Source organism: Salvelinus alpinus, chromosome 4, assembly GCF_045679555.1.
Source record: "Salvelinus alpinus chromosome 4, SLU_Salpinus.1, whole genome shotgun sequence".
NCBI classification, from domain to species: domain Eukaryota; kingdom Metazoa; phylum Chordata; class Actinopteri; order Salmoniformes; family Salmonidae; genus Salvelinus; species Salvelinus alpinus.
This window is the reverse complement of record NC_092089.1, coordinates 73,487,847-73,509,021: the sequence shown is the minus strand read 5'-3', so window position 1 is coordinate 73,509,021 and position 21,175 is coordinate 73,487,847. Positions and strand designations below refer to the sequence as shown.

The 21,175-nt window shown below is 41.6% G+C and overlaps 1 protein-coding gene across 3 annotated transcripts in view; it reads right to left on the bottom strand.

Annotated features, from left to right (window-relative positions):
• Positions 1-2,487: 2,487 nt before the first annotated feature.
• The window catches only part of fgf24 (fibroblast growth factor 24), a 30,933-nt gene continuing 12,245 nt past the window's right edge, over positions 2,488-21,175 (bottom strand). Inside the window, exons 1-5 of one of the 3 annotated variants that reach the window (XM_071398956.1) lie at positions 13,572-17,282; positions 13,375-13,411; positions 9,649-9,826; positions 7,466-7,572; positions 2,488-4,309 (exon numbers count right to left, since the gene is read on the bottom strand). In XM_071398956.1, coding sequence (XP_071255057.1) covers positions 4,031-4,309; positions 7,466-7,572; positions 9,649-9,826; positions 13,375-13,411; positions 13,572-13,603 — 633 coding nt within the window. In that variant the 5' untranslated portion in view covers positions 13,604-17,282 and the 3' untranslated portion in view covers positions 2,488-4,030. Of the gene's footprint in view, positions 4,310-7,465; positions 7,573-9,648; positions 9,827-13,374; positions 13,412-13,571; positions 17,283-21,175 lie in introns of those variants that run through there. The other 2 variants (XM_071398957.1, XM_071398958.1) reach the window with 2 other exon arrangements.

Below are 21,175 nucleotides of genomic sequence, written 5' to 3'. Positions count from 1 at the left end.
TTTTCCTACTTACAAAGCATGTAGAGGTCTGTAATTTTTATCATAGGTACACTTCAACTGTGAGAGACGGAATCTAAAACAAAAATCCAGAAAATCACATTGTATGATTTTTAAATAATTAATTTGCATTTTATTGCATGACATAAGTATTTGATCACCTACCAACCAGTAAGAATTCCGGCTCTCACAGACCTGTTAGTTTTTCTTTAAGAAGCCCTCCTGTTCTCCACTCATTACCTGTATTAACTGCACCTGTTTGAACTCGTTACCTGTATAAAATACACCTGTCCACACACAATCAAACAGATTCCAACCTCTCCACAATGGCCAAGACCAGAGAGCTGTGTAAGGACATCAGGGATAAAATTGTAGACCTGCACAAGGCTGGGATGGGCTACAGGACAATAGGCAAGCAGCTTGGTGAGAAGGAAACAACTGTTGGCGCAATTATTAGAAAATGGAAGAAGTTCAAGATGACGGTCAATCACCCTCGGTCTGGGGCTCCATGCAAGATTTCACCTCGTGGGGCATCAATGATCATGAGGAAGGTGAGGGATCAGCCCAGAACTACACGGCAGGACCTGGTCAATGACCTGAAGAGAGCTGGGACCACAGTCTCAAAGAAAACCATTAGTAACACACTACGCCGTCATGGATTAAAATCCTGCAGCGCACGCAAGGTCCCCCTGCTTAAGCCAGTGCATGTCCAGGCCTGTCTGAAGTTTGCCAATGACCATCTGGATGATCCAGAGGAGGAATGGGAGAAGGTCATGTGGTCTGATGAGACAAAAATAGAGCTTTTTGGTCTAACTCCACTCGCCGTGTTTGGAGGAAGAAGAAGTATGAGTACAACCCCAAGAACACCATCCCAACCGTGAAGCATGGAGGTGGAAACATCATTCTTTGGGGATGCTTTTCTGCAAAGGGGACAGGACGACTGCACCGTATTGAGGGGAGGATGGATGGGGCCATGTATCGCGAGATCTTGGCCAACAACCTCCTTCCCTCAGTAAGAGCATTGAAGATGGGTCGTGGCTGGGTCTTCCAGCATGACAACGACACGAAGCACACAGCCATGGCAACTAAGGAGTGGCTCCGTAAGAAGCATCTCAAGGTCCTGGAGTGGCCTAGCCAGTCTCCAGACCTGAACCCAATAGAAAATCTTTGGAGGGAGCTGAAAGTCCGTATTGCCCAGCGACAGCCCCGAAACCTGAAGGATCTGGAGAAGATCTGTAGGGAGGAGTGGGCCAAAATCCCTGCTGCAGTGTGTGCAAACCTAGTCAAGAACTACAGGAAACGTATGATCTCTGTAATTGCAAACAAAGGTTTCTGTACCAAATATTAAGTTCTGCTTTTCTGATGTATCAAATACTTATGTCATGCAATAAAATGCAAATTAATTACTTAAAAATCATACAATGTGATTTTCTGGATTTTTGTTTTAGATTCCGTCTCTCATAGTTGAAGTGTACCTATGATAAAAATTACAGACCTCTACATGCTTTGTAAGTAGGAAAACCTGCAAAATCGGCAGTGTATCAAATACTTGTTCTCCCCACTGTATATATATAATTGTATTTTGTTCAGTGTAGGCCTCTATTTGAATGCATATTCTACAGGCTACCTCTATCCTAAATGTTACCTTTATGTTCAGTGGGAATGAATCACACGACTGCTATACAGTTGTTAGTGAATGTTGCACTAAAATGTTACAATGAATATTGCACTAAAGTACAAGTTCAAATGTTACAATAAAGTTACAATATTAATGTTTCAATACATGTTGCACTAAAGTAACAATGTTACAATAAAGTAACAATGTTGAAATACATTGATGGTTGTTTTTTGTCTTTGCTCTCAGTGTTCATAACGTGTTGTATAAGGGTTTTTGATGTGTAAAATAGTCACACTAGAATGTGACGGGGCATTCTAGAGGCAAGGCTGGGGACAGCCAGTGACAGAGTTTTAAATGTGTTAATAACTGGGTTGGGATTTATAAGAACTTTGATAACTGCATAGGAGAAATATGTTAATTTAGTATACGTAACATTATCCCACCGGTCACAATTGTGACCGACCATAAAACACACTTTTTCACCTACTTTTCCATTAAAATTTCAAAAAAGAATGATTGATTACTTCAAAGGGTTACTAATGACACTTGATTTGGATATTTTCATGTCTGGGAAAAATTCGGGATTAAATGGGTTAGCTCTTCCAATGATTCCGCAATGCAACCTTTCTCAACATAGAAATCTACTGCTGTTAGAAGAAGCCTTCACACTTTAAGGTTTGTATATGAAAATGCATACCTTGGCAGTATGCAGAGAAGGGAATGTACTCAATGTCTGACCAAGTGATAGCTACAACATTAGTCTAAAGTTCTATGGGAAAGTAGTTACCAGTGAATTTATATAACCCCAATATCTAGGAGAGAAAAGGCACATGTACAGTATTTGCCCCACAACTATAAACACATAGAATACCTTTTTTAAATATAGTCCTCATTTTATTAACAGAGGCCAAATAAATTCATCACATTGTATTTACAAAGAAAGGCAATAAATATCTTATAATAGTCATAAAATTATTTTTGCATACATTTTAAAAATTCATAAATGTGTCATGTTGTTAGTAGCATCTCATACAAAACCTGTCAGGTGGTAGACAAATATATAGGCTACTACAGCTGTACCCAGGAATAGAGGCTGAACTTTGTCGTCACTGGTAAAATGGTCAACATTGTTCTGTAGGGATCACAACTCCTCTGGTTGCCAGGTCTAGTGATGGCCGCAACCTGTTCCCCGAATCCAAAATAAGCATATTTCTCGTTGTATGGTTCTCAGGGTTTAAGAGTTAGGTCTTACAATACGGAGATAGTGGGTGGGTAGGATGAATATATACCTTTCCTAGTACGCATTATAACAATTCAGTGCTCTCGACAATATAACTGGCTTGATTGAACACAATGTTAGAGATGAAGAGTTTTGGGGATGTCTCTTTGAACATGGGTGCTTGGGTGCACCATGAACAACCAGTGATACAATCCACCTTTTGGTTGTAGGCCTATGAAAAGCAGGGTAAATTGGTGGATGCAGATGGTAATAATACCAGATAGCTTGCTCTGTGTCAAAATATATATATATAAGATAACCTCATATACTTGTACGGCAATGTTTGAGAAGCTGTCCAGTATTCATTAGTCTTTTTCAACCATTCTACCACACTAAGGAAAGGAAGGCAAAAGGTGGGATATTACATTTCCCATTTTAACAGTGTCAGTGTTTCTGTCTCAGTTAACTTCTGAGCCACATCAACTCAGGTTAAACAAAACTATAACCCCGTCTGTCTGATGTCTGGCTAGTCAAAGCATGTTGTGTTCGGCTGAATCATAGGTTGCACACTAAAATGTCAAAGAAATCACACTGTGCACAACGTGTTCAGCGCATTCCATCCAGAGTAGGCCACGAGTCAGAAGGTATCAACAGAGGGCGAGTTGAGGGAGAGAGAGGGGGCACTGTCACATGTTGCACTCAAAGCTACGCAGTTATCTAGGTAAACTGTTTCACCTGCCATTGTCACCTCTCTCCATTTCGTCTCCATGGCGTCCCGATTCCAGTGGAAAATATGGGATCCATGTTGTCTGGGGTAACACAAACAAAACTGACAGGTATTCCAATAAAATCTAGTGGATGATTTTTATAACATTTATAAACTCATGCTTCCACCCTCATTGTCAGAAGGATGCCTTCAGTTTGCAATTCAAAGGAGCAGAAGATGGTGGCGATAAGGGTCCTTTGTCGTCCTTAGTTTATCCAGTATAAATAAAATAACAGACACATTATAACAATTACCCAGAAACATCCAACAGTTGGGAGATGTTCAATGTTCCTGAAATATAAAAATAAAACCTCTGAATTTTTTTTAATTTTTTGTCGTCGTTCTTTTTACATAAGTCTTTAAGGGGTTTTAAGGCAACAAGCTTTACATGGCCTTTGAAACAACAGTGCGTGTGCTGTCCATTGGACAATCAGTTTGTTTTGGGGTTGTGTTTTAGGCGGCGTGCCCTTCGTGTCCGCTTAGTTACTGTAGTGAAACGAAACTCTTCCAGTGGATCCACCTTACCCTTTGGGTGGCGTTTCATGAAATGCACTTCCTGTTGTGTTTGTGTGGTCCGCGATCCTTTTTTGGGCCTCCCCTTCCTGTTGAAGCCCAGGTACCAGCCTTTGTACTTGGCTGACACGAGAGCTGTGTAGTTGTTCTCCAAGAATTCTTCCACGAAGACGCACTCCTGGTTCCTTCCATTGAGCTGCAAAGAAAACAACATGTTAGACACTTAGCACCTGGTTTCTAACACTGTGAAACAATGACTTCCGCCTTCCACAATGGCAAAACATCAAGGAAATCTACTTTACCTACTGCCAAAGAACATTGCTATATGTCATATAAGCCAGAAAGAGATGGAACTACTACAGTTGCATTTGAGGTATAGCTCTTTTAAGGACACAGAAACGTTACTGGACATTTCACACCTTGCATTTGTAAGTTTAAGCTGTGTGTGTGTTTAAAAAGAATAATACTTTTTTTGTGATGTACACTCCCCTATGCATGTATTTAGACAGGGAAGCAAGACTCAATCAGATCAAGCGTTAACCGGCGATAACCGACACCCGCATAGCTGTTTTGGCTGTGTCTGAGGTGTAACTGTGTTGGAGCTGTCAAATCTGTGAGCAGCTGCTCTTGATCATTGTCATGGAGCCACACCAGTCCCGCTTGCGTTAGAAGTTCAGAACGAGAAAGTGTAGGCTATATAGAAATAATTACGCCCAAATTGAAAATCATTAGACAAAATAATTAGGATTTCCATCAGCCTAATGGAGGTGTAGATCACATGTCACAATCCTGTGTTCTGACTTGTAAACAAGGCTGCATGAGATTTCTCTTAAAGGGATACTTCGGGATTTTGGTCAGATGAACTCGTGGATACCATGTTTATGTCTCTGTGTCCAATGTGAAGGAAATTAGAGGTAGTATCGCGAGCCAATGCTAACTAGCGTTAGCGCAATGATTGGAAGTCTATGGGACCCATAGACTTCCAGCCATTGCTCTAACGCTAGTTAGCATTGGCTTGCGAAACTACCTCTAACTTCCTTCATACTGGACACAGAGACATAAAAATGGTATCCATAAGTTCATCTGACTCTGGGGAAGTAAAGGGCCTCATTTTCAAAATCCTGACGTATCCCTTTAATGCAACTCCGTGCAGCCAATGGCAATGTCCGCTTTAGGTATAATGCCAGGAGCCTCTTGTGGATTTGGCAGTTGTAAAGCAGTTCCACCTCCGACACCGCCAAAACAACCACGATGCAGATGTTGGGTAAAGCGGATCTTATTCAATAGAGCCCTTAAAATTTTATATGAGGCAACAGTACAGAATGTCACCTTTTATTTCAGGGTATTTACATACATATCTGTTTTACTATTTAGAAATAAAAGCACTGTATATATCTAGCCCCCCATTTTAAGATGTCATAAATATTTTGACAAAATTCACTTATAATGTATTAATGTAGTCAAAAGTTTAGTATTTGGTCTCATATTCAATGACTACATTAAGCTTGTGACTCTACAAACTTGTTGGATGCATTTGCAGCTTGTTTTGGTTGTGTTTCAGATTATCTTTTGCCCAATAGGAACTGAATGTTGAATAATGTATCCTTTTGGAGTCGCTTTTACTGTAAATAAGAATAGAATATGTTTCTGAACACTTCTACATTAATGTGGATGCTCCCATGATTATGATCATGAATGAATCATGATGAGTGAGAAAGTTACAGATGAACAAAGATCATACCACCCCAAAAATGCTAACCTCCCCTGTTATTGGTAATGGTGAGAGATTCGTGTGTCTTGAGGGTATGATCTTTATGCCTCTGTCATTCATCATTATTCAGGATTCATTCAGGATTATCCGTAATCATGGTAGCATCCACATTAATGTAGAAGTTTTCAGAAACATCTTCTGTTCTTATTTACAATAAAAGTGACTCCAAAATGACACAAAACATTATTCACCATTCAGGTACTATTGGGCAAAATATAATCCGAAACTGAAACAAACTGCAAATGCATCCAACGAGTTTGTAAAGTCGCAAGCTTGAAGTAGTCATTGCGTGCTAGGAATATGGGACCAAATACTAAACTTGTGACTACTTCAATACACTATAAGTTCATTTGTCCAAATACTTATGAACAAAAACTTTTTCAAATGGGGGGGCTCGATATATAAAGTGATTTAAATTCTAAACGGTAAAACAGATAAGTATGAAAATACCCTCAAATAAAAGGTGACATTCAGTAATTCAGTAATGTCCCCTCATATAACACATTTGATCTCAAATCCAAAATGCTGTAGTGTCGGACCAAATGTATAATTCTAGCTTCACTGTCCAGACAAATACAGAGGGGAGTGTACATGCTGCTATTTTACATGGCGCCACCTGGTGAACAAGAGGTATAATTGCAATGGCGTCCCTCCTATGTGGGCATTAGACTTTCAAAGCATTGTGATCATTGTGAGGATTGCAGTCTATAATTGACTGATGAAGTGTCAAAAGAAAGGCACGGGTTACTTATCAAAGGGTTTTTAATCATTTTTATACTGAGTGAGCACTCTCCATTATGGCTTGTATGTTACGCAAGTGAACATACAGGTAACTGCCAAAATAAAGGAAACACCAACATAAAATGTCTTAATAGAGCATTGGGCCACCATGTGCCAGAACAGCTTCACCTGGGCATAAATTATTCAAGTGTCTGGAACTCTATTGGAAGGATGTGACACTATTCTTCCACAATAAATTCCATAATTTGGTGTTTTGTTGATGGTGGTGGATAACGCAGTCTCAGGCGCCGCTCCAGAATCTCCCGTTAGTGTTCAAATGAGTTGAGATCTGGTGACTGACACGGCCATGGTTTACATTATTATCGTGCTCATCAAATCATTCAGTGACCACTCGTGCCCTGTGGATTGGGGCATTGTCATGGTAACCAAAATAATGGTCTTCCCAGCATTTTTATACATGACCGACCCTAAGCATCATGGGATTTTCATTGCTTAATTAACTCAGGAACCACACCTGTGTGGAAGCACCTGCTTTCAACATACTTTATATCCCTCATTTACTCAAGTGTTTCCATTATTTGGGCAGTTACCTGTAGATTCTTCATACATTGATGTGTATTATTATGAATGTCTTAGTGTTGCTAAAAAGGGAACTTAATCACACATAAAACCATGTTTCTATGGTTGGGTATAGTAATGTGCACACTGGGGTGTCTCTTTAGGTGTTCTCTGTTATTATCACTAGAAAACACAAGAAAATAGAATAGGCCCAATTGTATTTCATTGAGTTAGATTTTCCTCGTTCTTTGGCAAGAGAGTGACAACCAAGGATATGCTTACCTTTCCAACTATTTTGCCATTCTTGTTCATACAGATGTAATGCCCACTCTCCTTCCCTTTTATTCGAATATGGCTCCCAAAGGTTTCCGTCTCAACAATAAGAAGAGCTAGACGGTGAAAGAGAAACACAACTTGATAATTATTTTCAAACACTTACATGCATTGAGTTGATACAGTCCATGAACAGTTTTAACCGATTAAAAATTTGTTTGATAATTTACCATAAACCCCAGAGAGGTAGAAACCAATGCAGTATCATCTTCCTGCAGTGATAAAGTTTACACAACAACATATGTGCCAAAACAAAATGGTAAGCTGCCGTTACATTTGAAATGATCCATTCTAAACAAGCACACCAGCGGCTTCTTTTGCTCTGTCACAACCTTCACCCCTGTGGGGTCAGCTTTGTTTCTGTTCGCTCCTCGCGGGCAAGAGATCTGCCAAACATTCTGGAGGGGTTACGCGCCCTCAGGATTAGGTTTCAGGTTCTCTTTAGTCTGTGCTCACTCAATCAAAAAGTTAAAGATGATCCATCTGTTTAACACACTGGTCTATTCAGTGGCACTCAAGGGAACGGAGGCATGAGGGGGGAGCCAGGAGGTGTGGGGAGGGGCATCTCCAAAATTGTCCCTTTAAACAATCTTGGATGGGAAGGGGAGTGGGAAACTCGTCTGAGAACTGACGTTGAGAGAGAGAGAGGGAAGAAGACATCCCTCTCAACCAGGGAGAAACGAGGATAACATGACAGTGGTGAGACTTCTCTGAATTCACAGGAGGCCTGGTTTGAGAAATACAATAGAGCTCCTGAGAGGAGTTGGAGAAGCTGGGACAGAGAGCGCCACAAGTCCCCACTTAGCTGACCCTCTTCCATCCCTTTCATACTACAAAGGTAAAAAGCAAGCTGTACTGTGATAGCCTGGCTTGAAGTGGTTTTAGTTTAGTGTTGCTCACTGTAGCCAAGCTATAGAAGCCCCACAGCATTTTCAGTGCTGGCTCTCAAACGACTGTGCCGAGGGCGGACTTGTGCGAGTGCAACTGAAAACTACAGGTACAACAACTTCCTTTAAAAAACATTTACCAGCACTGACGTGGATTTTAACACATTTTTACAAATACCTATGCATTTAGATATAGATATAAGATGCTATCCTAGTAGGACAAACGGTGACATCAATTATGTGGGATTGCATGTGACACGTTATATATACCACATTTCTTGAAGGCAAGCACTCCTGCCTGAGGAGAATTATAACTCCCTCTTATCCGCGTGTATATGTGGGGTAGCTGACCTTGTTGTAGCTGCGGCTCCATTTCTCAGCCGTGCTTTCTGACCCTCCATTGTGCGGTTGCTGTTATGACTGAGTGAGGATTAGTGCAGAGATGAGAGAAGAGTGTCTTCCCAAGCCTCCTGTTAAATCAGTGTCAGGGAGTTCACAGGTGCCAGGTACTGGGGCTGAGGGGGCAGGGTTGGCAAGTCTTCATGGGAAACATTGAATCTGCTTCCACTCAAGCTCTAACAAGCAACGAGAGGAAACCTCGCCTCAGCATATCTGTGACTGAACACAGTCGACACAACAGTGAGGTCGACTCGGGCCGGCAACATTACAGCCGACTGACTGTTTGTTGGCAAATCATACATGTGAGCGCAAACAGGCAAGCACTCCCATACAAACGCACCTAGACCACCGTCCGACTTTGAATAGAATATGTGCCATGCACACAGTGACTGTAGAAACTGTAGTGAATGTAGAAACTGATAGACCCTCTGTAGACTTGGAAACCACTATGCCAGGCATCACGCAGAATTACTTCCCATGACAACAATCAGCTGTATTCCCACCTCAGTATGGTCACTGACCAGAACAGTGGAAGGAACACAGCTGAGATTCAATGAATGAAGACAATATATACATCTAGCCACGCTTTATCAGTGGCAGACATGCTTACAGCCTCAAATTCCCACACTATTCATCATCTTAATGGCTTAGCCAAGCAATCAGTAAGTAGCGGAGTTAGGGTCAAAGTTCACTAGTTAGAAATGTAACCCCAACTCTGACCAGTAGCGGTCCAAAATAGGTCCAATGAATCCTGGTTCACATGGGATAATTCCCACAGTAAAGACCATTGATGAGGAGAACTGGCTCAAGTGTCTGTAAGTGAAGTGCACAGGAATTCTCCCGTACCGTACTTGCCCCCATCGTCTCCGTTGGCGTTGACCTTCTTGCCCAGGATCTGGACGTGCTTGCCCGTGGTGCGGCTGTACAATTGGTAGATGCGGATCTGCTTCCGGCTCAGGTCGTCCGGGTTCCGCGTGTGGTTCTCGATATAGATCCTAAAATCAGCTGAGCTCTGTTGTGATTCCTGGAGGAGAAAGACATGACACAGGTGTTCATGGAGCAGCTTTTACTAGGTACTCTGTCATGAAGCTCTGCTTGGATGTTGTAAGCTGATCTAACTGTGCGGCATTGCGAACAAATTCAAAGGGCACATACTGCAGAAGCTGAAGAGAACAAAAGCGCAACATGCTACGTGCTTCATTATTATTGCATGTCTTTGTATTGAGGCAGCTATTTACTATTTGCCTGGGGCCATATTGAGAAACCAGTATTCCATTTACACAAGCAAGCAAGCCACTAGCAATTATACACCTGAAGCATTCAGACCTGTTACACTATCATCAAAAATATATCTGCCCTAGGGCCCAGTAAGGCCTATAAATCACAGTGGAGACATGGATGCGATGGCGAGAGGCAGCTCGTACCATAAAAACACACTAGGAGGGAGCATCTCGTAACATAAACTCCCCTATTCAAATATTTCACGCCGTTAGAATGAATGCAAAGGTCTGTTCTGCACTTACAAGTTGCCTAAGGGCCTACTTTCTTTTTTTTAAATAGCTGACTTCGACAACACATCCAAATACATGCAGCCTGAGCGCCCTGTCACCCAACCCCATATGTGGATGGGAAGGAAAATGTACACTTTCAAAACCCCTGAAATCTCAATTCACGCCAAGATCCTGTTCCCCAGCTGTATCATGTGGTAATTACATAGTAATGGCCTTTTATGTAGCTTCTCTCAGGTGGCTAATTATATACACATTACATTCTCCTACTCCTTGTTATTTTAACCTCAGCAAATGAATGACATTTAGTGAATGAGTGGGGAAATATGCTCAGGGTAGAACAAATCTTTAATACAAAAGGGGAAAACAAACCACTGATCTGAATACAAATCCCAGTTGTTTGAAGCCACGTTATGGCTGTTCTCAGTAAAAAAAATGGTGTCAGCAAACATTAAAGGAACTACATAACACAGTTAGTTTTGGAAATACTATCGCAAGTATATTAATCAAAATATGAAACAATTGTATGTCACTTTTTAATATTCAACTCAAAGAAAGTCATTTGCCTCAAGAAAACATGCATCTTAATCAATAAGCAAATCTTATTTAAATATCTTTATCAAACTTCCTTTGAATTGAGTCAATGTTTAGAGGGGAGGAACATTAACAGTTATTATGATACACCTCATAAGTTCATATAATAGAGCATCCGATAGAGCCTATACAACACTAAAAGAGCATTTAAAACCAATAGAGCATCCAATAGAGCCTCTACAACACCAAAAGAGCATTCAAAACCAATAGAGCATCTAATAGAGCCTCTACAACACCAAAAGAGCATTCAAAACCAATAGAGCATCCAATAGAGCCTCTACAACACCAAAAGAGCATTCAAAACCAATAGAGCATCTAAATAGAGCCTCTACAACACCAAAAGAGCATTCAAAACCAATAGAGCATCTAAATAGAGCATCCATAACTCTCCACAACCTAGAAGGACATCGTCATACTATCCCCACCGCCCCAAAAGCTAACCACCAAGCCAGCATGAACTAAAACATTTTTGGGGGGGATAACTACTGCTGAGGGATTTGTGCCAAATCTCTCCATCTCTAAACAAACATAAAGGTTTGTTTTGTAGACCGTTTCATTTCACATGGAGGAAAAAAGGCAAGCCTCTGCAGAGGGCTGAGGTTAATGCAATCGACAACATTTTTTATCGAGCCAGTCTCCCTTTTCAAAGACGGCCCGAAAATGGATATGGTTGAAACTTCAAAAGTCTGGCACCATCTTCACTGGGAAGCTTAGTCCCCTTGCATCTCAGATACGCTTTACTATCTGCATAACACAGTCTACCTGCCATCAAGGTTGTGCTACATAATTGTATTGGTCTATCTAGAGGGTTTTGTCTTCAGCAAAGCCTCTATGAGACTTCCTTCTGGCCCACATCTTCATTACAGAAGCAATTAGTCATACAAAGTAAGAACTATATCAGAATTTAAACACTAGTATTGTATTACTATCTAGGACAGGGGAGAAATCAGACAGTAACACTTTAGCATTGTTTGTTCCAATTCCTTTGGAACAATCAGAGCACAAACCCTCACATTACCCAGTTGTGTCTTGTTTTTTAGTGGTGTCTTTGTAAAAATGTCCACTTTTATTATGAAATGGGAATGCCAGGTTTTATAATCATGATCCCTTGACATATTTATTAAGGAACATCTCTGACAGAGATGTGGTGTCTCTGACAGAGATGTGAAATCCAAGAGGTAAAAGGGGGATTCTACTCTCTGTCTTCACCTATTGCTGCCTCGTTGGATGGATTGGCCTCTCCATCAATAATTAGGTTGGCATGAGTGTTGTTTTTTTGAAATCCAAAGTATTTTTTAAGATTTCAAACTAGATTTCATGACATCTTATCACGTCAATCAGAGGGGAAAGGATTGGGTGCATTGTATGTAATTACTTAGCCCTGTATAAATAGAAGCAATATTTTTAAAATTTTCACATATGCTTTAAATTGAAGACAGGGTGAAAAAGGTGAAACAATTCTAGTAGTTCTCTGTAATCCTGGAGAGGTTTGATTGGTATCAACTCGGTATATGATACTGACTCGACTATAAAACTAACCCCAACAACAGAGGCATGGAAGCAGGATGTGGGCTAACCACTGCCTCTCACTGTATCCAGCAATATAACATGGTGGTTTCCTAACTACCCTTTATATCTGACATTAATTTAAACCAAATACATAATGTCAAATGTCTAGATGTTTTACATTCATGTTCATATGTCACATATCATGAACAAAAAATAACCAATAGCCTACAAGCATGCCTAAAACGGAAATACATTCATTGTTCATATTAAGCTACAGTTAAGAAATTGAATCTAACACCGTGCAGAATATTACTTTACATAATAATACATCATGTCGATTTTGACTTGAGTTTTGCATGAAAGGTAGGCTACAGACAACCAATTTAACAAATCAATCGCATGCGTAAAAGGCGCGCGATTCGTGGAGTTTATATTATTACCGAATAGATCCACGACACTGAAAATGATCAAAATCGCAAATGATCCTGATCTAAATGTCTTTAAATTTCTTCAGGCTACATGTCAGTTTTTTCCATGCCTCAACGCTGGTTGCCTGGCGCAATGGTGCGCTGTGCGCTTATCTGATGCACTCGAGGACTCCTCGTTCATTAGAGTAAGGTGCGCAGTGGGGTCGTTTCTTCTACATTACTATTTCCTTACCATAAATGTCATATTTAAACAAGGGTAGAGTTACTATGCTTGTATTTTTATTAAATGAACAATACAACTTTAATTAGGGAATTGTGTTAATCTTATGTAATTAAAGTCATATTAAAAAGTAAAAAGACAAAGCTCAGAAAAAGAACCAGCGCTCCTAACCACAGTATTTTCCAGTTTGCAAGTATCCAATTATATGATAACGATTTGTTCATAATAAATCCAGAATGGGTGCCGCAAAATCACACACACACACACACACACACACACACTGTCCAAAAACTGAACAATCGAATCAACCTACCTGGAGCTGGAAATAGAGGACCAGAAAATGTAAACACCTGGAGAGAGAAGGAGGGGGTTAATCACAAGCAATAACATTAAATATAAACACTATAGCCTAAATGGATGACAAGGGTAGTAACTAGCTTTTAGCGACTTCTATTGGTAAGAATGTACGTGTTTTGAGAAACGAAAGGAATAGAAAGATGGAATCCTTACAGGTATATGAACCTCGAAGGCAGAAGAGACATGTTGACTTGCTGAAATACACCTGTTTCCACAGTTTTAAAGCCCCGAGAGAAGTAGAGGATAGACCCGCCAGCGTCCTTAAACTATGCGAACAATTCCGGAGGTGCCTTTGAATCCCAGTGTAATGATAAACAACTGGAGTGCAACAATGTCACTGAATGCAACATTAGGTGCTTCCTTGTAAAAAAAAAATGATCCAGAGGAAAAAATATAGCCTATTGTTTCTTGTCCCCCTCCAAATCTCCTCGCTCCGCTCTCACGGGCTGTGTAGACCGTGGTATCTTGCTGGGCGCGGAAATATTCAATTTGCAACCATTGCTTAGTATATTTCCCCTTGTTTAAAAATCCATTGCGCGCACCCTCTTTGCTCCCAAAGGTGCTGCTCCAAAGATCAGATGTATTTCAATTCCGTGCGTACCTGGGGATATCTGCACTTTGCATGGATCATGTTAATCTTCCGACTCCACATTGGAAAAAGGGCAAAAGGGGACAAGTGCGTAAAATTGAATAGGATTTTTTTTTTTAAGTTATGGGGTATACCTCAAGTTGTGATAAAACTTCAGTGATATCCATAGAGTATAACTATTACATCTGAATCAAACGCAGCGGAAGACCTTCGTAGCAGGGGCGATGGTTTAATGCCTGTCAGTAGAGTGTCTGCGGCTAAGGATTTGGGCACAGTCAGTTTTTTAGTTGTTGGTGGGTGGAAACTTGTCCGCGGTGTGCACCTGATAGGGTAATTTTTGAGAGACCATCAGTTTGGAGAATGTTTTCCTCTAGTCATAAATGATGGTGCTTGGGAGGGAGTTGGTAGGCTACAAGGAGGGACTCACGAATGGATGACTTGTTTTCAACATTTTAGAAACTTCTGTATATACATTTTATTTGGAGCAATTCGATAAGGGATATTTCCTTAAATGCAGGTTTAGGCCTATTTCAAGTTCACAAAAATAGCCTAGGCTACTTTACATTTTAGTCATTTAGCAGACGCTCTTATCCAGAGCGATTTAAGTGCCTTGCTCAGGTGCACATCGAGAGATTTTTCACCTAGTCGGTTCAGTGATTCGAACCAGCGACCTTTTGGTTACTGGCCCAATTCAATCGCTAGCCTACCTGCCACCCCTACTTGGGAGAATAGACCTACTGGATTTCTAAAAAGAAAACTGGAATCACATTTTTTATGATTCATAAATCAGTTTTTCCCCCATATTATTTTCCAATATTATTAATGGCGTAACCATCACTAATTAGTTCATTATATTTATTGATATTAGATATATATTTGCTGATGTTTTGTTGTATTACCTTTGTCTAGAGTTGAGAAAGAGTGTGTGAGTCGTATTTTCAGAACACAATGACACTTTTCGGCTTCCCTTGTTTTGTGGTTATATTGGAGGCCACGTCGTTTGTGGATTGGGCTTAGCTCTCCCAGACAGCATTGAAATGCAGGTTGTTGTGGAACTCGATTTTTCAATAATGTGCTATAACTTATCCTGCATTTAAATGAAAGAGAGGTGTGAATGTGTTTACGAGGCCCTCTGAACTCGCAGTGGAATGACCCCACATCCCTCCCGCCACTTAGGACCATTGTGTGATTTTCATTTATTGTCCTATTACAACGGGAACTACAGCATTCCATCCTCATTGCGTTTAAAATGTCCCTATAGAGTTAGTGGTATCAATTGAAACTATAGTGGATTGCACTTTGAATAGCTTGTAAGAACAAGGGTGACTGTGTGAATCAGTATAATTCCAAAATAGGCTATTACAACAAATGTTATTCAATTCTGTACCTATGTAAAATGCATGTGTATTATCAGATTTCAAACTCCAATAATAAACGATGTCCTCCAATGACGAAATTCAAAAACCCTAATTGCACAAAATATAATAATTTATGATAGGAACCGTTAAATAAACACACAATGAGTGCACATCTGATGATTAGATTGACCTGGGGCTTCCATTTGGTGTACATCCAAAGTAAGTTATAATCAACAAAAGACTATGTTTGAAGCATTGGCTGGCAGTCCAAAATGAAGCTGGTTGAAAAGTGACTAAAACCACAGGCATAATAAACAATAATTACGAAACTGCACAAAGGAGCCAGCATTGAGTAGTCACTCATCACCTTTAAAGCACAGGCTTGTGACAATGCCTTGAAAGTATAAATGAAGAGCTATGGCACAGGGTGAACAGAGCTGTGTCTTTGATGTGCTCACCTGTGTGACACTTGTGGCAAGCTTCAACAGAAGCTCCTGCACACTGTTTACCTGCACATTTTCACGGTAGAACCACGTTACAGCAGATATGTATGGCACATGGAGTAACTCTTCCATTCCATAGTTTATTCTAGGAGGTTGGATACATTGACCGTTGACTCTAATCAGTCACATTAAGCCACACAAACTACGACTTATGTCAGATTTATTCTTGGAAAGTCAATTTAGCATTTACACAAAGGGGCTATGAAGTTTGGTCAGAAATGTGACTAACCATTGAGAATTGTATTGGTTGGAAGGTTGGGCCTACTGGTTGACAATGACTAGAGTTGAGCTTTATGAATGGGGAGCTGTCTCAATCCCTCTGAGGAGGGGGAGATGGGCAGTCAAGCCAGCAACTCAAGAGTTAGGATTAGGTTACCCACAGCTACTGAACTGACTGAGTGAAGAAAGGAACAAGCAGGTAAGCTTAAGGTCTTGGTTTAAACCCCACAGCCGCGAATGAGAATTTGCTACAAAAAGCATTGCGGCTTTCCACCATCACCACTACCAGTAGATGTTTCTGAGACTGTGTCCAGACGGTCATCAGGAATGTGGAGAATATCTCATTGACGGTAGGAAAAAAAGGTGGGGTGGAAAAAGCTATCCGAGGGCGGTGAGCCAGGGGTTCAAAGGACCTAGCAGGCCTTTAAGCTTGACAAAAGAACTTGGCAGTGTCTGTAAGTGAAGCCCAATGTACTACATTAGTGCAAGAACCCCCCCGCCACCTCCTTTCTCCCCCTCACTTCCCACTTTCATCTCCGACACGAACATATCGGGTGGGGGGTTTCGGGGGGCATCTGCATCCTATTGAATTTTCAAGGTGAGGGGACGGCCGAAGAGGGCCTAGTGGCTCGTATAAGCCGTCCAGACCCTTTTCACTCCAAGTCACAGCCCAACGAGCGTGTGAAGAGGCGGGGACAGCCTCTTCCTCTCATCTCCCAGGAATCAACCCCACCCCATTAGTATATTGGCGGCCCCTTTCACACTGTTGGCTTGGCTCTTTGGCCCTGGGCCCCCGGAGTCCCGCGGCGTAACGTTGGCTAGTCAGGAGCAGGTCACCACGGGGTCGCGACACCTCGCTGTGCAATAGGGTGATGGAGACAGTGCCCAGAAGAGTGTCGCTGAAAGAGAAGGAGAGAGAGCCTTGAAGCGTCGCCTTGAAGAAAAGGGAAGCATTTTGTAATTTGTCCCCCATCACACGTTGTTTGCTTGGAGTCATTTACGGCATCTAGGTTTTGCCTTGAAGTTGGCGGCCACAGTGTGTGTGGGTGTGTGTGCCTTGAAGTTGGGGGCCACAGTGTGTGTGTGTGAGAGAGAGAAAGAGGTAATGTGAGTGTGAGGTGATAATTAAACTGTTGCTCCTCGACAAATCATCTCAGAGCACCGCGATACATGCAGAACATATTAACATATTCATTAGCTTCAGTACACTAATGATGATATTTCCCCCTCTCAGTTCAACAGAGGTCTTAAATTGTCCAAAACCACCAACACACAGTATGGCTCACTTGTCACTAGTTGTTAACACATGTTATAGATTTCATGATGTATTTTCACGCCTCACTAAACTCCTCTTAATGATTCTGAACAATTACTCTCAGGCTCCAGGTTAATGGATGGTGAAAAACACAACTGCCAAAAAGTGTCATGATGTAGTAAAAACAATCATTTCATAACACTGGTCCTTGAGCCACATACTTCTAGCTTTCTGACCCATTTTGTATCTTTGGCAGAATATTAAGAGTCACTTGGACAGCAGAGGCTAATGTTGGGTGCTTATTTATGCTTTCAAACCAATGCTGAGTGATATGATTGATTTGTTGTCAGCTCTTGAAGTTTTTCTGCATCGAAATGAAATGACCCCTTAATTGTTTGTTGGGTTGCTGTAATTACCAAATCAAGGAGCTGGTTGTTGGTAATGTGGCATAACAGTCAGGGGTGCAACTTTCACTGGGGACGGGGGGGACAGGTCCACCCCACATTCTGAAATTGCATTTTTGTCCCCCACCCCCACAGTTTTATCATTGGAATGTGATACAAAATGAGGCAACGGTGTGCTTAAGGACCATGCGGATGCCTCCGAGCGTCGGCTGTTTGGAGTGTTTATCCGACTAGATAAAAAAAAAAAAATACAATTATGTCCCCGCCACTTCTAAAAAGTGATAACTGATAACAACCTGGCCAGAGCGCATTAACTCAAACCATACTCCCAGCTTTCAGTTTTGAAGACTGGAAAGCATGTTAGAAAAATTGTTATACAGCTGCGCTTACAGTGAAATACGTTTCTATAAATGCATAACCATTTTAGAACTTCAACAACAAATTAAAAACACATCCAAAAATAATCTTCTGAGATTGTACCCCTGTGTCGATGCCACACCACAGCCCTCCAACCTCATGACCTAGTCAACCCACCTAAGGCGGTAAACACTTTGATTTTAAGTCCTTACCTTCAAGTCAGCGTGCGAAAAGTATTTAGTGAGTGTTTAAAGGTCAAAACCTGTCAACAAAATGGATCAACCCAACTAATTGCTATTAAACTGTGGGGTGGGCGAGTATACTTCCTCAGGTAATAGTGGGTCCTGAGAAAGTAGTCCCGCTTCACTCCTCGAGGTCATCTGTGTGACTAGGGTTCAATAAGATGCCCCTTCTGATGGACCGCCCGTTAGCCATGTAGCTTTACTTAGGGATAGCAGCAGCCACGGTAGGTAGGAGTCCCCCCCCCCCTCAGCGCAGGAGGGTGCCCCTGCAGCTAGCCTCAACCTGCAACTCCACTCAGCCTAATGGTTGAGCCCAATCCATTCCCCTGTCTAGCACCTCTTTAGAGCCTCCTCACCCCTTTGTTCTGACAATACACAAACGGCCATTCAAATGGGGGGACTCTGTAATCAGTGAAATACTAGCCTCTGGGCTTTGTAGAGAGGAAAAGAGAGAGAAGGAGAGAGGGGAAAAAAATCCATCCATGACCAATCAGCTCTAACTACCTGTCTGGGTTTTTTGCTGCAGAGGTTATTTGCAGAAGGAAAAAATGTTCCGTTCCAGATGTAGAATTGAAGATGAAAAAAAGGCGTCCAGACTGATACCTCCACCCACTGTAAAATACTGGATTAGTCGACACCTCTGGAGTTTCTGTTGCTGTTGCTTGAGTTTCTTCGTTTTGAGGGAAAACACTGTTATAACCTACATTTTAGCTGTGAAATCTGCATCAATGGATTTCCTTTATTGCTCACTAAAGCTCACTAAACACTAGTTATATTGACTAATGTGCATCATGATATTAACTGCGATGATGGGCAAAGTGATGCATGCATGTCAAGATTTATGCACAGCAATGTTGCAAAAATAGATAAATTGACTTCGCTTAAATAGGCAGTAAAATAACACCTTAGCCTGGTCTCATAGACTATTTGTAACTTAGTAAATGTAAATCTAGGACACACAAATTAGTATGATATGTTACATTTGGTATGGTTTCACAAGACAGAAGGTTACATTAGGCAATGGGTAGGCATACAAGATGAATGTCTAGCAACCCAAAGATTACGTGTTCAAATCTCATCACGGACAATTTTCGCTAATTAGCTACTTTGCAACTAGTACTACTTTTTAACTACTTAGCATGTTAGCTAACCCTAACCCTTTAACCAAACTCCTAACCCTAACCCTAACCTTAACCCGAACCCCTAGCCTAGCTAACGTTATCCACCTAGCTAACATTAGCCACAACAAATTGGAAATTGTAACCTATCATACATTTAGCAAATTTCGTAACATATTGTAACATATCATATGAAATGGATGATGGACATCCACAAAGTAATACATAACATATGAAACATAACATATCATACTAATTGGAGTCTCAATGATTTATGTTAACTATGTTACGTCTACCCCTGAGTCCAGGTTGAACACCTGGGTGTTAGGTGCTGTCAGTTATAAGTCAATCCTTTGAAAAATAAATAAAATGGCAAATATTCTTTGCAAGAAGATCTGTATTGTTTCCTACCTTAGCAAAATGTGAAGGTGCAGATGCTACGTTAAGTGGGGCCAAACAGCAACTGTTCTCTCTGCTAGATGAGTTGTCTGGGGAACCGTTGTTTAATTAGTGTTCAGAACACATAAAGAGGACAGTCTTTCCTTTGGTCAAAGAAAGTGCTACACGTATGCTACAATTTCTTCATGTTCTGTCCAAAAATCGCATTTGAAGCCAGGTGCATGCCGAGCACGCCCCAATTCACATCGAGGGGGCTGTAGTGTAGGGTTTCCCAAAGTCGGTCCTGGGGCCCCCCTGGGTGAATGTTTAGTTTTTGCCCTAGCACTACACAGCTGATTAGAATAATCAAAGCTTGATGATGAGTTGGTTATTTGAATCAGCTGTGTAGTGATAGGGCATTAAACAAAACCACCCGGGGGGGCAAGACCAACTTTGGGAAACCCTGCTGTAGTGGAGCTGGTCTAGGGCACGACAACGCCTATTCCCCCTTAGGAGGCTGAAAAGATTTGGCATGGACCCTCAGATCCTCAAAAAGTTATACAGCTGCACCACTGAGAGCATCTTGACTGGCTGCATCACCACTTGGTATGGCAACTGCTTGGCATTCGACCACAAAGCGCTACAGAGGCTAGCGAGGACAGCCCAGCACATCACTGGGGCCAAGCTACCTGCCATCCAGGACCTCTAAACCTGGCGGTGTCAGAGGAAGGCACTGAAAATTGTCAAAGACTCCAGCCACCCAAGTCATAGACTGTTCTTTCTGCTACCGCACAGCAAGCGGTACAGATGCACAAAGTCTGGAACCAACAGGACCTTGAACAGCTTCTACCCCCAAGCCATAAGACTGCTAAATAGTTAGTTATAGTTAACCAAATCTGCATTGACTCCTTTTGCACTTTTTGATGAATCACATGTTGGTCATGGGTGCACCTCAGCCACGCTCAAGGTCCTAAATGATATCATAACCGGCATCGATAAAAGACAATACTGTGCAGCCGTCTTCATCGACCTGGCCAAGGCTTTCGACTCTGTCAATCACCGCATTCTCATCGGCAGACTCAACAGCCTTGGTTTCTCAAATGACTGCCTCGCCTGGTTCACCAAATACTTCTCAGACAGAGTTCAGTGTGTCAAATCGGAGGTTCTGTTGTCCGGACCACTGGCAGTCTCTATGGGGGTGCCACAGGGTTCAATTCTCGGGCCGACTCTTTTCTCTGTATACATCAATGATGTCGCTCTTGCTGCTGGTGATTCTCTGATCCACCTCTACGCAGACGACACCATTCTGTATACTTCTGGCCCTTCTTTGGACA